The sequence below is a fragment of the Gracilinanus agilis genome, chromosome 6 (assembly GCF_016433145.1).
Source record: "Gracilinanus agilis isolate LMUSP501 chromosome 6, AgileGrace, whole genome shotgun sequence".
Taxonomy (NCBI): Eukaryota; Metazoa; Chordata; class Mammalia; order Didelphimorphia; family Didelphidae; genus Gracilinanus; species Gracilinanus agilis.
In genome coordinates this window covers 128,503,066-128,516,241 of record NC_058135.1, presented here as the reverse complement: position 1 = coordinate 128,516,241, position 13,176 = coordinate 128,503,066, and the positions used below count along the sequence as shown (strand labels likewise).

The 13,176-nt window shown below is 36.6% G+C and overlaps 1 protein-coding gene across 1 annotated transcript in view; it reads left to right on the top strand.

Annotated features, from left to right (window-relative positions):
• The window catches only part of LOC123251183 (hedgehog interacting protein), a 132,813-nt gene extending 119,980 nt beyond the window's left edge, over window positions 1-12,833 (top strand). Inside the window, exons 12-13 of the mRNA XM_044680374.1 lie at window positions 10,255-10,403; window positions 12,535-12,833. Coding sequence (XP_044536309.1) covers window positions 10,255-10,403; window positions 12,535-12,728 — 343 coding nt within the window. The 3' untranslated portion in view covers window positions 12,729-12,833. The remainder of the gene's footprint in view (window positions 1-10,254; window positions 10,404-12,534) is intronic.
• Window positions 12,834-13,176: the final 343 nt, after the last annotated feature.

Here is a 13,176-nt window from a genome sequence, read left to right as displayed (position 1 = left end):
GACTTTCACTATCTCCCCACTGAGATAATGGATACCATTCCCAAAAGCAGTAAGTTATCTATCCAGGCAAACTGTGCCACAAAATACCTTTTTAAAGGGCTTTCCTTATTCCCTGGAGAATTATCTTACACTTTTGCCTCTGCAAGCCTGAAGAAGGCAAGTCAGTGCTAATTCATCTCTCCTCCCAAAGGCAAATGAAAGGGTCTTTAAAGAAAAAAAGAGCAAAATCTTATGTATCTTCAAAAAATCTGTGTCTGCCAGCATCTTCAGGCTCCCACCAAGCAGTACAAGTTAAAATTTGAGACCTTCACAAATAAACCCAGAATGGAATCCTTTCTTGTTCATTGAATGTTAGGACTAGAAAAAACATTTAAAAACATCTAATCCAACTCCTTCATTTTTATAGATGATGAGAGTAAGTCCCATAGAGGTACTTCTAGGGACTTGTCCAAAAGCACAACTAGTTAGTGACAGAGTTGGAATTTTGAACCCTGATTCTGGACTCAAAGTCCAATGCTCTTTCCATTATGCTACTTTTTCACTTACAATTACACACAGACTGTTATGTAGAGATGGCAGCATGGAATCCCTGCAAAATACAGGGTCAGCCTCACCCAAAGTTCCAATTCTGGGTGAGGCTGACCCTGTATTTTGCAGGGATTCCATGCTGCCATCTCTACATAACACAGACCCCCCAAAAATGAAACAAAGTCCCATCTGTTCTTTATTTAAATAAGTTTTTATTGATATTTTTAAAAACCACCATAGTTTCCCCCACTATCCTCTCTTCTCCATCATCCTCCCACTAGCAGAAAAACATCCAATATAACAAATAGTATTTTGAAAATGTCTGAAAAGATATATTTTGTGTGTGTGTGTGTAATATATGTTTATATATATACATACATATGTATGGATATACAGACACTCATAAATGTGTAATGCTTCTGGACATCTCAACTTTGCAAAGAAAGGAGTGGAGTAGAGATGTCTTCTCATATCTCTTCTTTTAAGCCATGCTTGTTTTTTTTATAATTTTGCAACATTTACTTTTGGTTTTAAGTGTATGTGAAGTTATTCTTTCAATTTCCATAGTTGTATTTATTGTATACATTGTTTTCTTGGCTCTGTTACTTCCCTCTGCATCACTTAGTGCAGATCTTTTCCATTCTTCTCTGTGTTCATTGTATTCATTATTTTTATAGAACAATAACATTCTATTATGTTCATGTGCCACAATTTGTTTAGTCATTCCCAATGGATGAACATCTACTTTGTTTCTACTTCCTTACTACCCCAAAAAGTGCTGCTATAAATATCTTAAGTGCAGATATACATATGTGTTAATTGTTCTTATTAGACACCAAACTCCTACCAGAGAAATTTGGTTCAAAGACTTTTTTCTCCTATTTGGCCATCTCCCCTCTTATCCTATGTGCATTAAATTTACTTCAGTAGAAACCTTTTGGTTTCATGTAATAGAAGTTATCTATTTTATTTTTTATAATTGCCTTCATCCTTTGGTTAAGAAAACATCTCCTGCCCATAGTGGTGAGAAATATATGATCTAGTTCTCTTCTATTTTTAAAATTGTATCATCTTTAATATTGAGGTCATATATCCATTTCAAATGGATTTGGGAACATATTGTAGAAATGGTGTAAGGTGTCAGTCTAAGCCTAATTTTGACAAACTGCTTTCTAGTTTCCCAGAAGTTTTTAATCAAACAGGGATTTCTTTCCTGAGTAATTTATGTCTTCCAGTTTATCAAACAGTCTTTGAATTCCATTGTTTCTAATTCTCCCTCCTCTTGTCTGTCCCATTGATCTATCTCTATATTTTAACCAATACCAGATGGTTTTGATGACTGCTGCATTATAATATAATTCAAGGCCTGGGCCATTCTCTTCTTTTCACATCCTCTTCTTCATTCTGTACTCTAAAGGCCTGCTTGGTCAATATTTATGGTGATACTACCCCCATCTGCCTGGTGGTTTTCCATAGACTTTTCATTTGACTATAGCTTTTTTCCCTTCCTTCCTTTAAACTTTTTTTAAAACCTCAGGGCTGCTTTTATTAGAGGAATTTCATGTATCCTGAAAAAGAGGAAGTAAAGTAGAATGTAGAGTTGCCACCTCTATTATTGCTAAAGTAATTTTTGGTAAGTCAATAAAAATGTCTTTTTTATAACTGTGCTAGGAAATGACTATAGGGAGAGAATGTGGTACCACAGAAAGAATGTTGGAATTTAGAACCTGTGGACCTGTGTTCAAATTATGGATCTGCTATTTATTGCCCATAACCATGAGTAAACAATAATCTCTCAGGGATTTTGGTTCCCTAATTTATATTGAAAGGCCTGGGAATGTGACTGCTAAGGTCCTTTCTAGTTCCATATCCTATGGCCAAATAGTACACTGATTATTTTGAAAGTCTTTATGAATGAATTTGGGATTTTTTTTTTACCCAAAAGTGCATCTTTTTTATCTCCAGTTTTTACACATTGTAGATAGATGCTTAGCATTTGTTAATTGGATTGAATTGAATCACACTTACTGGACTGCATTTTATGAAACAGAACCTTTCTATTTCTAGACATAAAATATATAGTCTATGCTTAGCAATTTTAAAGTCAGAATTTCATGAATGTTGGCATTTCGTTTGCCATTTCTGGCTATTCTTTCAAAGTCCCAGTTAGTAATATTCAGACTGGAAGAAAGAATCAGTAAATGTGTGCTTAATTCACTTGAGAAAGGAAAGAAGAGATAGTGAGGGCCATGGAAGTTTGATGTCAAACTTGTCCAGTACATTTGAGAGTATATTAAAATATGATTAGCAAAATGGATTTTTAATACTCTCAAAATATAATTATATTCAATTCCCAAAGACTATAAGATAGAGACTACTGTGAATCTGTTTGGGTGAGGGGAGTTTCACAAAAAGTTAATAGTAAGGACCTAGGTCAGATGCGGGGGGTAGGGAGGAATGTCTATATTATTGGCAGATCCTTCTGAATTATAAATAAGTTAAAGAAAATTAGTATTTTATCATCTAAAATGGACTAATGATGTTTTAAAATTATATGGAGCATATACAAGTAAAGAAAATCAATTATAACTTCAATGAAAAAAGAATTTTGCCAAGAGTTTAGGCCAAAATTTCAAGTGAACAGTAAAAAGAACCCTCTACAGTAACCTGTATTTTTAAAGTTTAATATATCAGTGGATATATGACATCATCAATGGGGATAGCAATCCATCCATGCCTTCTCCTCCTAAGTGATTCTTGGCTGTGTCTTCCCATAAATCCTTCCCAAGATATTTACCCAGTTCTTTGGAGGACTTTCTACATATCAGTGATTCTTAACCTGGTATTCATAAGAGTTCCTTGGATGAGGAAAAAAAATTTTTTTAATTTTTATTTTCATTATCCTCTAACAGTAATTTAGCATTTTCTTTCATTTTGAACATAGGCTACAAGCCGTAGTAGTCGTAGCAGTTCCTATGACTTTGTTGCCAATAAAAAGCACAGATATTTTAATATCATATCATAACATTATGGCTGAACAAATCTCAAAACATCATTTAAACTCATCGCTATTTCAAAACGACTATAATTATTAGCCTTGCTAGATACACCACCAAGTTTAAAAATATTTTCATAACTCTTCTAAAGTAACTGAAATACTATGTATTTTTGCTTTATGCTTTTAAGAAGGGGCCCACAGATTCCACCAGTCTTCAGAAGGGGTCTATGACACAGAAAAAATTAAGAACTCCTCCAACTAGATACATTCATGTTCTACATTATCTAAAAATTCTGTTATTCTTAAGACCTTCCATATCCGTTTCTACCACTCTATTATCACTTCAGCAATAGAAAGCGGCCACCCAAGACTAAGGGCCATTCTGCATTTTTCTGTTTTATGGGTTGTCATAGCCAAAGAATTGATCACCTGCTGGTGAGCCCACCCATGCTGAGTCTGGTTCTCAGGCAGTCACTGCCATACTTGAAACCCTTCTGGCTTATTTGGATCTTCCAGGATTTCTACTCCACAGGCATAGCCATGATGAGGCAATGAAGCAGGACCTAGAGAGGCTACATTTTCATAAACAAAAATTTATGAGTACAAGAAGCAGTGTGATATGGTAGGAAGAGCACCAGATTCAGAATAAGATGGCCTGTATTCAAATCCCAGAACTTTTATCTGAGCAACTTCCTCTCCCAGAGCCTCAGTTTCCTCATCTGTACAACGAAAGTAGCTGACTAAGTCCCTTCAGCCTTGAAATTTATGCTCTTTGAGCCTATCTATACAAACAGACAGAGGTCAATCAAATTTTGGGCGTTAAACTACCTACAGATAAAATCCAAAAATTCTTATCTGTATGAATCTAAATAATTGGGTTCTTGATGTAGATGAAACATCAGGTGAAGATTAGAAAACTGACAGACAAAGGATCAGTTATCCAGCTCTATAGAAAAGTGGGACGTGTGATTCCTTCTTTCTGGCTCATCCTCATCTTTCTTACCACAACCACAATTCAATGTTTTATTCTTCAAGCTATATTCAGTTTGGTTTCATTACTGGATCTCCCCACCACACCCCACATCTCCTAAGTGATGTTTTGTATCCCTCGAGCTTCACTCAGTTGCCCATAGGCTAGAGGAAAAGTTATGTGGACCACAAGCTAAATGGATCACTGGTTTTACATCATACCGAGTCTGTCCTGCACCTTCGACTGTTCTATATCTCTGGATTCTGGCATCTAGGAAAATGCAGGGAGGAGGAGCTAACTATGCATGTTACCTTCCAGTCATCCCCACAGAAATCCCACCTGATGTCACATAGCATTTATATAGTGTTTTAAGTGCTTCTGAAAGCACTCTGCCTATATTACCTCTTTTGATCCTCACCACAATCCTGTGAGGTAGACACTCTTATTATCTTCATTTTACAGATAAGGAAACTGAGAGCAATTAAGTGACTCATCCAGGGTAAAACAGTGTCTGAGGTAGCATTTGACCTCAAGTCTTTTGAGGTCTATCCATCATTTCATGTACTATACCACCTAGCTTTTTAGGGAAGAAGGTAATCTGCTGGGTATTGAAGGCTATTCCAGCAGAATACAAGCTCTGATAGGTTCTACAATGCTAGAAAGGTTTCCACTATTTTTCTGATAATAGAATCTTTCTGAGGTAAAGTGGGGCCCCTTTAAGTAATGAGAGACAGTCATACCTAAAAGTTGACCGTGAAGTGGTGAATGATTTTTGGCCATGACAGCATCCACTCACTAAAGTGGTCATAAATTGTGCTCAGTCACATATGAACTTGGAATTTGCCCCAGGTCTGATTGGAGCAATCACCTAAATATTATGCAAATTTAATGATTTGTATATAGGCAGCTAGGTAGCATCTTAGATAGAAAATACTGAACTAAGAGTCAGGAAGACTTGTTTAATTCCTGTCTTGGACACTAACTAATTGTATGAGTCTGGATAAATTACTTAATCTCTCTCAGCCTCAGTTTCCTCATCTGTAAAATGGAATAAGGCTAGCCCAAAGTTGTTGTAAGGATCAAAGGAGATACTTGGCAAACTTGAAGGTACTATAAAAATGTGTACTTAATGAAGTCTTCTCCCTCAATGAAATGTAGAGAGGTCAATTGCCTTTGTAGAGCATGTTCATGAGTTGCTTTGATCTGTGGAAATGATCACAGAGCTAGTTCATCTTTTGGTTTTTCCTTGGTTTCAGCCTATGTAAAGTGCTTCGCAAAACCTTAAAGTTTTCCAGAAATACTAGTTGCTATTATTACTACTCTTATTATGATTACTTCAGTGTTGGACCTCTCCACACTTGGCTAAACTAATCCTTTAGGTCACAGACATGAAGATGATTACTGGTTTAGTACTGAGATCTTTGGGGCTTGCTGGGACTCGCCAGGGTATATATTCCATGGTCTCCTTCATTCCTTGATGAAGCATCAGAGAAGAGCTTTAGTGGAAGACAAATATGCCTAAGAGGCAACATGGCCTTGGAGCTGAATAGTCAGGTTTAGCATCAGGAAATCTCAGATTTAAATCCCACCTCTGTTCCCTTGTTAGCTCTGTGACCCTAGACAAGTCAATTAACTTCAGCGTGCCTCAGGCAACTCCCTAGGACTTATCTACTATTATTCAGGATCTCATTGAGTCTGGAATTATCAAATAAAAGTTCATGGGCCCTCTTCCTGATCTCTGATCTCAATGACAACACACTGGCCTCATGTCCAATTTCCATCCACATCTTCCCATAAGTCCTCTCATAAGTTCACCACAGGGGACTCACCCAAAATACTGTATGGCTCCCTCAAACTCTCTTTACTTCAGGATGGATTTTATTAAGTAGACTCTCCAAATTGTGGAAATCATAGATCCTTTAGGATTTCCAATCTGGATATCCATGAACTGATTTAAAAAAAAAAAAAAAAAAAAAAAAGGAGACCCAGCAGATATTAAAGGCCACGTTCTCATAACCCTTCTATAACAAATAGAAGAAAATTTTATCAGAATCTAATTTAAATATTTGAATCAATTAGCAAGCAGTTGTTAAATGCCAGTTGTGTGTCAGGTGCCGTGTTATAGGCTAGGGATACAAAAACAAAATGAGATAACCTTGCCTTCAAAGACCTTTAGTTCTACTGCAGGAATACTACAAATTCACAGAATTTCTATAAAATAAATACAAAGTGAATGGGGGAGGGGGACAGTTCTAACAACTGGAAGGATCCAAAAAAGGGCCTTGAAGGAGGCAGGATATGAATTAAACTTTGGAGGAAGCTAGGGAGAAGTACCAAGATGTGGAAATTAGGAAGGAGGGCATTTTAGATGGAGGATAACCCATGCAAAAGTGTAGAAGTGAATAGTGAATGTAGAATGCAGGGGCCAGGGTAAGCCAATTGGCCAGAGTGTAGGGTACATAAAGAAGAAAGCCTGGAAAGATGGGCTAGAGACAGATTGTGAGGAGTTTAAATGTGAAGCTGAAGGATATATTTTAGTATAGAAGCAAGACAGAATCACTGGAACTTCCTGAGCAGGAGAAAGATATGTGCTTTAGGAATATTGCTTTGGCGGCTGGGTATGTGATGGATTGGAGAGGGGTAGAGACAAGAGATAGAGACAACCTAAGATGTTATTTCAGTAACCCAGAAAAGAAGTAACAAAGGCCTGAATTAGGAAGGTTGTGGTGTGAATGTAGAAAAGGGGGCGTTTGTGAGATGTTGTGGAGGTAGACTTTCTAAGAGTTGACAACTGTTTGGATAGGGAGAAGATAAGTGAAAGAGATGATCCAGGATGTGAATTTGGGGGACTAAAAGATGGTATCCTCAGCAAAAATCATTAGGAATAGGGGTAGGTTCAAGGGATTTGTTCAGACAGACTTTTTCAGAGAGATCTATGGGGCACTGAGATGGGGGCGTTGTGTAAGCACTTGGAGATGCAGGGCTGGAGCTCCAGATTTAAATGAGAGCTGAAGATGGATATTTGGAAATAATCCACATTAAGATGGCAATTGAATCCATAGGAACTAATGAGATTGCTCAAAGTGTAGGAAGAAAAGCGTATAGGCCTCAATGTAGACCGTTGGATTACACTCACTTACAGGAGATGGGATATGTATGGATCATGAACCTACAAAGAAGACTGAGAAGTTAGAAAAAGAAACAGAAACTTGGACCAGATATTTAGGGAGAAGAGTCTCCAGAAGGAGGGAGATATCAGCAAATCAAGGAAGATCTCAGACTGTATTCCAGTAGGACACAAGCCCCTTGATGTATCCTGCAGACAGAAAAATATTCCTAATACTGAACCAGGTGGCTAGTACCGACTTTGGGCCAGCCCACACTTTTTAGTCCCCGTAGCATCATGGATGCACTTAAGGTCTTCTCGATCCCAAAAGGAAGTTGCTTCTCTGAGGAAGTACAGAGAAAATGTTTAGAAAGAACTTTAGAATGAAAGTGGAATTATTCTTATGGAATTCCTTAGGTGCTTTTCATCTAGAATTACCATTCTAAAGCACAGAATCTGGGAGTCTGTAAGAGTGTCAGATGTATTACTTGAAAAGCACACTAGACTAGAAATAGAATGCCTTTGACAGAAACATGGTGGACATTTGGGGGAAGAGAAGAGCTCAATGGTCTTAAGCAATTTTGCAAATAATATAATCCTCTGAGCCAGTGTAGAAATAGCCCAGAGGCATCGTTTAAATTCCATATTATTCTGAAGGGCTATTATCGCCGCTGTTAATATTGCCACAGGAACATAAAAAAGTAACATGTCTTAAGGGAGCTGAGTCGGTCTGGTTTAATTGGCTTGCTTATCTCTGCACGGCTCTATAATTTACCTCTTGTGGGAGTTTTGACCTATAATTATCACCTTGTGTGTTTTCTTTGTTATGGTACTCCAGAAGTCATAGCAACAGGGCTGGTCATCCTGGGGGTGGTCATTTGGGAGAGTGATGAAAACTTCTTGTTTATATTAGTTAAATGAATTCCGCATTCTTACTTGGGGTTGGGGGGGAGGGATTGCAGGGACTGATAAAAAAAGGGGGAGGAGGCTGCTCATTTTTTTGGTCCAAAGGTTAGGTAACAACAGTCAGTTGTAAAAGATAATTCCAATCTGGTGAATGCATGTGATTTCAGCAGGAACCAGATCTTCTGTAAAGAAAGATTCTTCCTAAAGTATCTTGGTTTCATCCATAAATATAGGCAATTACCGAGAAATGTGAAAAAAAATCTACAACTTGAAAAATAGAAATAAAAATGTTCTTACCTACTTCCAATATACTTCTGCCTCTCTCATTATTACTAATCCAAATAATCATTAACTAGCCTATATACCATGAATGATTATAAATGGTGCTGTCATTTATAATTATTAGTAATTGTGTGGTAGGGCTTGGCACAAGGGAGTTCTGGGTTCAAATTTTGCCTCTCAGGTTTAGTGTGTCCCAGCAAGTTATAACTTTAAAGATTTTGTTGTTGTTGTTTCAGTTGGGTCACCTTGTCAAAGATAATGGAGTGGTTTGCCATTTCCTTTTCCAACTCATCTTATGGATGAGGAAACTGAGGCAGGTAGATATTAAATAACTCACTCAGCATCACATAGCTAGTGAGTGTCTGAGACTAGAACTTGGGTCTTCAGGACTCTGGGTCGAGCGCTCTATCCGCTGCACCACCTGCCTGCCCTGTCAGAGAACCTATCTATTAAGTCCTGAAAAGATTATAGTTTGTTTTCAAAAAGAAAATTCCCACAATAGTTCATCTACTGATGAAATCATAGATCCTCCTCTATTCAAGAAGAGTTGGCTCATATTACACAAATTACAACTAATGTTAAGCCATCTTTTAACATCAGTTTAATAATACATTACTAACATGGAATCAGGTTGGTATTTCCTTCTATCTTATACATTACCTGATCATAGTTAGAATAATCATGCAAATTAGCAGAAGCCTGAGACTTGGGTTAAACCACAAGTAACTTTTAAAAAATAATAAGTAAAAATTAAAATGGCAAATTCATCCAGCCATACAAGGCTCATTTCTACTTTCCATCTCTTGTTAGACACCAAGAGTGACAGTGACTGGTGAAAATTTTGCGGAGCACATATGAAATATTTCTAGGCCTGAAGTTCTTCATTTGTTTGTTTAATAGTTTCCAAATCTCAGTTTTAATAAGTGAAATTCACTGAACATTCTTAGCTACTAAATAAAACATGTCAGTATGCCATTAGAATCCCGAAAATTGACATTTCAGAACAACTGGTCCTTAAAATCTTTCATCTATTTCAAAAAAAATTCACATAGTTCCAAAAAAGTTTGTTTCTCTTTCCTAGTATGTGTATGTGTGTGGTTTTTGTTTGTTTTTAATGAAAAGCTGGACATCTTTGTGAATGGGTCCTTGAAAACAGTGATTTCATAACTTAAAAAAAAAAGACTTTTTTTGGTTTCGCTCTCCATCAAAAAAAAAAAACAACACACTTCAAATATAACATAAATGCACCCATTTCTGTGAATCTCAGAGAAAGAGAAACAAACTTGTGTTGTTGTTGGTTTTTTTGCTTGTTTCATTTTTTTGTTTTTTGGTGGAGAGCAAAACCAAAAAAAAGTCTTTTTTTTTTTAAGTTATGAAATCACTGGCTTTCTTTCCAAGACTGGCTTTTTAAGGGAAATACAAATGTTGCTTTTATTTGATTGTTTATTTCCTTGTTTTTCACAGACCTTTAATGCCTGAAGAATGCAGAACCAGCATTCAGGCCGTACAGCCCCTGACATCGGAATGCTCTCGGCTTTGTCGAAATGGCTACTGTACTCCTACTGGAAGATGCTGCTGTAGTCCAGGTTGGGAGGGTGACTTCTGCAGAATTGGTTAGTATTTCACTGTACCTGCAAGGGTTTGGAATAAGAAAGTCAGGGTGAAGGGGGGAGAGGTAGAGTTTGTGTAGGGAACAGGACTCGCACATTCTCAATAATTCCACTCTAGTAATTTTTTTTCTAGAAACTTCTAAAGTTTAAAAGGCATTGACCAATTTGCAAAAGCACCAGAGGACGCTCTTTCTCAAGGCTTCTAAAGGAAGCTTTTCCCTAATTTTCATTGGTTGAATTCTAAATTTCTGTAAGGCCATTTTTATCTGAAATGGAAGGACTTAGAGGGAATAGAATCTGACTAAGATGATCTTTAAAGTCTTTTCTGTTACAAATTTTAAGATTTCATACACAATTTTTGTTCACAAATAACACAAGCCAGCTTCTACCTCAAAAAGGAGGAAATTCTCCTGTACATTGGCACGGCATCATGGGCCTGTGTAGTTACCTATTTCCTTCCCATTTGTTTTCCTTTCATTTGGAAAGAGAGCACAAGTGATTTATCCCTAAGTTGACCTTTTCCAAAACATTCATGGACACAAACTGATACTTAGGTTGCACTTAAGGATTGTATAAGAAGGGGTAAAATGATGTGGACTAAGGGGCAGCTAGAGGGCTAAGTGGATAGAGAGTCAGGCCCAGGGAAGAGGGAGTGGTTCCTGGGTTCACACCTGGCCTCAGACACTTCCTAGCAATGTGACCCTGGGCAAGTCACTTAACTCCAGTTGCCTAGACTTTATTATGCTTCTGCATTAGAACCCATACTTAGTATTGATTCTAATTCAGGTTTAAAATAAAAGATATGGGCTAACATCAATGTCATGAAATTGAGGGAAAATTCACAAATGTAATATTGCATGATTTCATACATAAGAAAGTAATACCTCTAGATATTTCTTCCTAGTTTCTTTCCTTCTTTTTTCTTCTTTCTGATCAAACTAATTTAATTGAGTTTTAAATTGTGTGCAAGAATAAATTAGCTAAAACTAAGATTCACAGAAATGGATGCATTTATGTTAGATTTGAAGTCATGTACAATTTAGAAAAGAAAAACAAACTACTAGGGGGAAAGAAGTTCAAATATTGAGGTTGAGTCTTGCCAACAAAAATAAAACTACTAATTTAAATTGGTTCTAGTTTTATTTCAGATAAAAAACTTGTGACTTTCCTATTACTCAAAACCTCTTTGAATATCACTTTTATTTATTTTGAAGATCCATTCTGTTAAAGTCAATGTTAGCCTAATATTTAGAATTAGATAAATCTTGCATTTTAAATTTTACTTTAAATTTAATTACTACTAATAAAAACAAATAATCAAGTATATACAGTAAGGAATAAAATCTTGTGTAACCCCGCAGCATATAACAAAATGATTTAATAAGAAACAAGGGGGAAAAAGTTTTATTCTGTGGTTTTTTTTCCTGATGTCTGACTAAAATTTTATTACCTCTAGATATTTCTTCCTTTGTACTTTCTTGCCTTTCTTCCTTTCTTTCTTTTACTTATTTCTTTCTGATCAAACTAATTTAACCTGGTTTTAAATTGTGCACAAGGATAAAGTAGCTAAAACTCAGAGATTCACAGAAACAGATGCATTTGTGTCAGAGTCGAGTTAAAGGAGGAATAAAAAGATTGTGCCTTTTAATAAAACTTATAGGCCTGGTAGGATCTGAGGCTTAGCACTATCCCAGTCACACTGTAAACAATAAATTCTTGGCCGCTGATCAATAGTCACATACCTTGTAATCCCGAGGAAGGCTGAGACTCATCAATTATTTGAGATAAAGAATTCTGAGCTACAGTAGACTATGCTAATTGATGTCCAGAGTAAGTTAAGCATTAATATGGTGAGACCTTGGGACCAGATGTACCACCAAGTTGCTTTAAGGAAGAGTGAACCAGCCCAGGTCAGGAACAGAGCAGGTTGAGCTCCCATGATGATCGCAAGTGGTATTGGGTCCATGAGTAGCCCTTGTAGTGCCCACCTAACCAGGAGAGGAATAGACAGTCTTTAAAAAAATTACAAGAATCTCAAATCAGACATTTTTGAGACAACCACCCATCAATAGTGAATTTCTATTCCTTGAACTGTACATTCACAGAATTTAATTTTGTTCCTTTTATTTTCTAGCAAAATGTGAACCAGCTTGTCGCCATGGAGGGGTTTGCATTAGACCAAACAAGTGCCTGTGTAAAAAAGGATACCTGGGACCTCAATGTGAACAACTGGATAGAAACATCCGCAGAGTGACCAGGGCAGGTATTCTCGATCAGATCATTGACATGACATCCTATTTGCTGGACCTAACAAGTTACATTGTATAGTTTCGGGGACGTTTTGGATTCTCCTTCCTGATGGGCATTTATTTTTAATCCTGTCATTTAAAAAAAAAAAGAAACAAAAAATGAAAAGACTGTTATCCTGCTACAAACTCCTGTGATTTCATTTCCTTTTTTTTATTAATTTAAAAACTATTTCCATAAACATGCAGATCCTGTGTGTGTATTTATGCCTGTCTCTGTATGTGTATATATATAAAATATATATTATAATATGCATAATATGTTATGGATAATATAATATATATTATAATATACATACACACATGTGCACACACACTCATCCATCCCCCTACCCCCAACCCCACAAGTGTGGCTGCTTCCTGATGGATTTTTAAAAAACTATATTTCTTTATGTGGAGTAGTTTACACAGTGAATCCACTGTACACTGAGAAAGGACATTTTTTTATGTCACCAGAATAGATTCTTTGA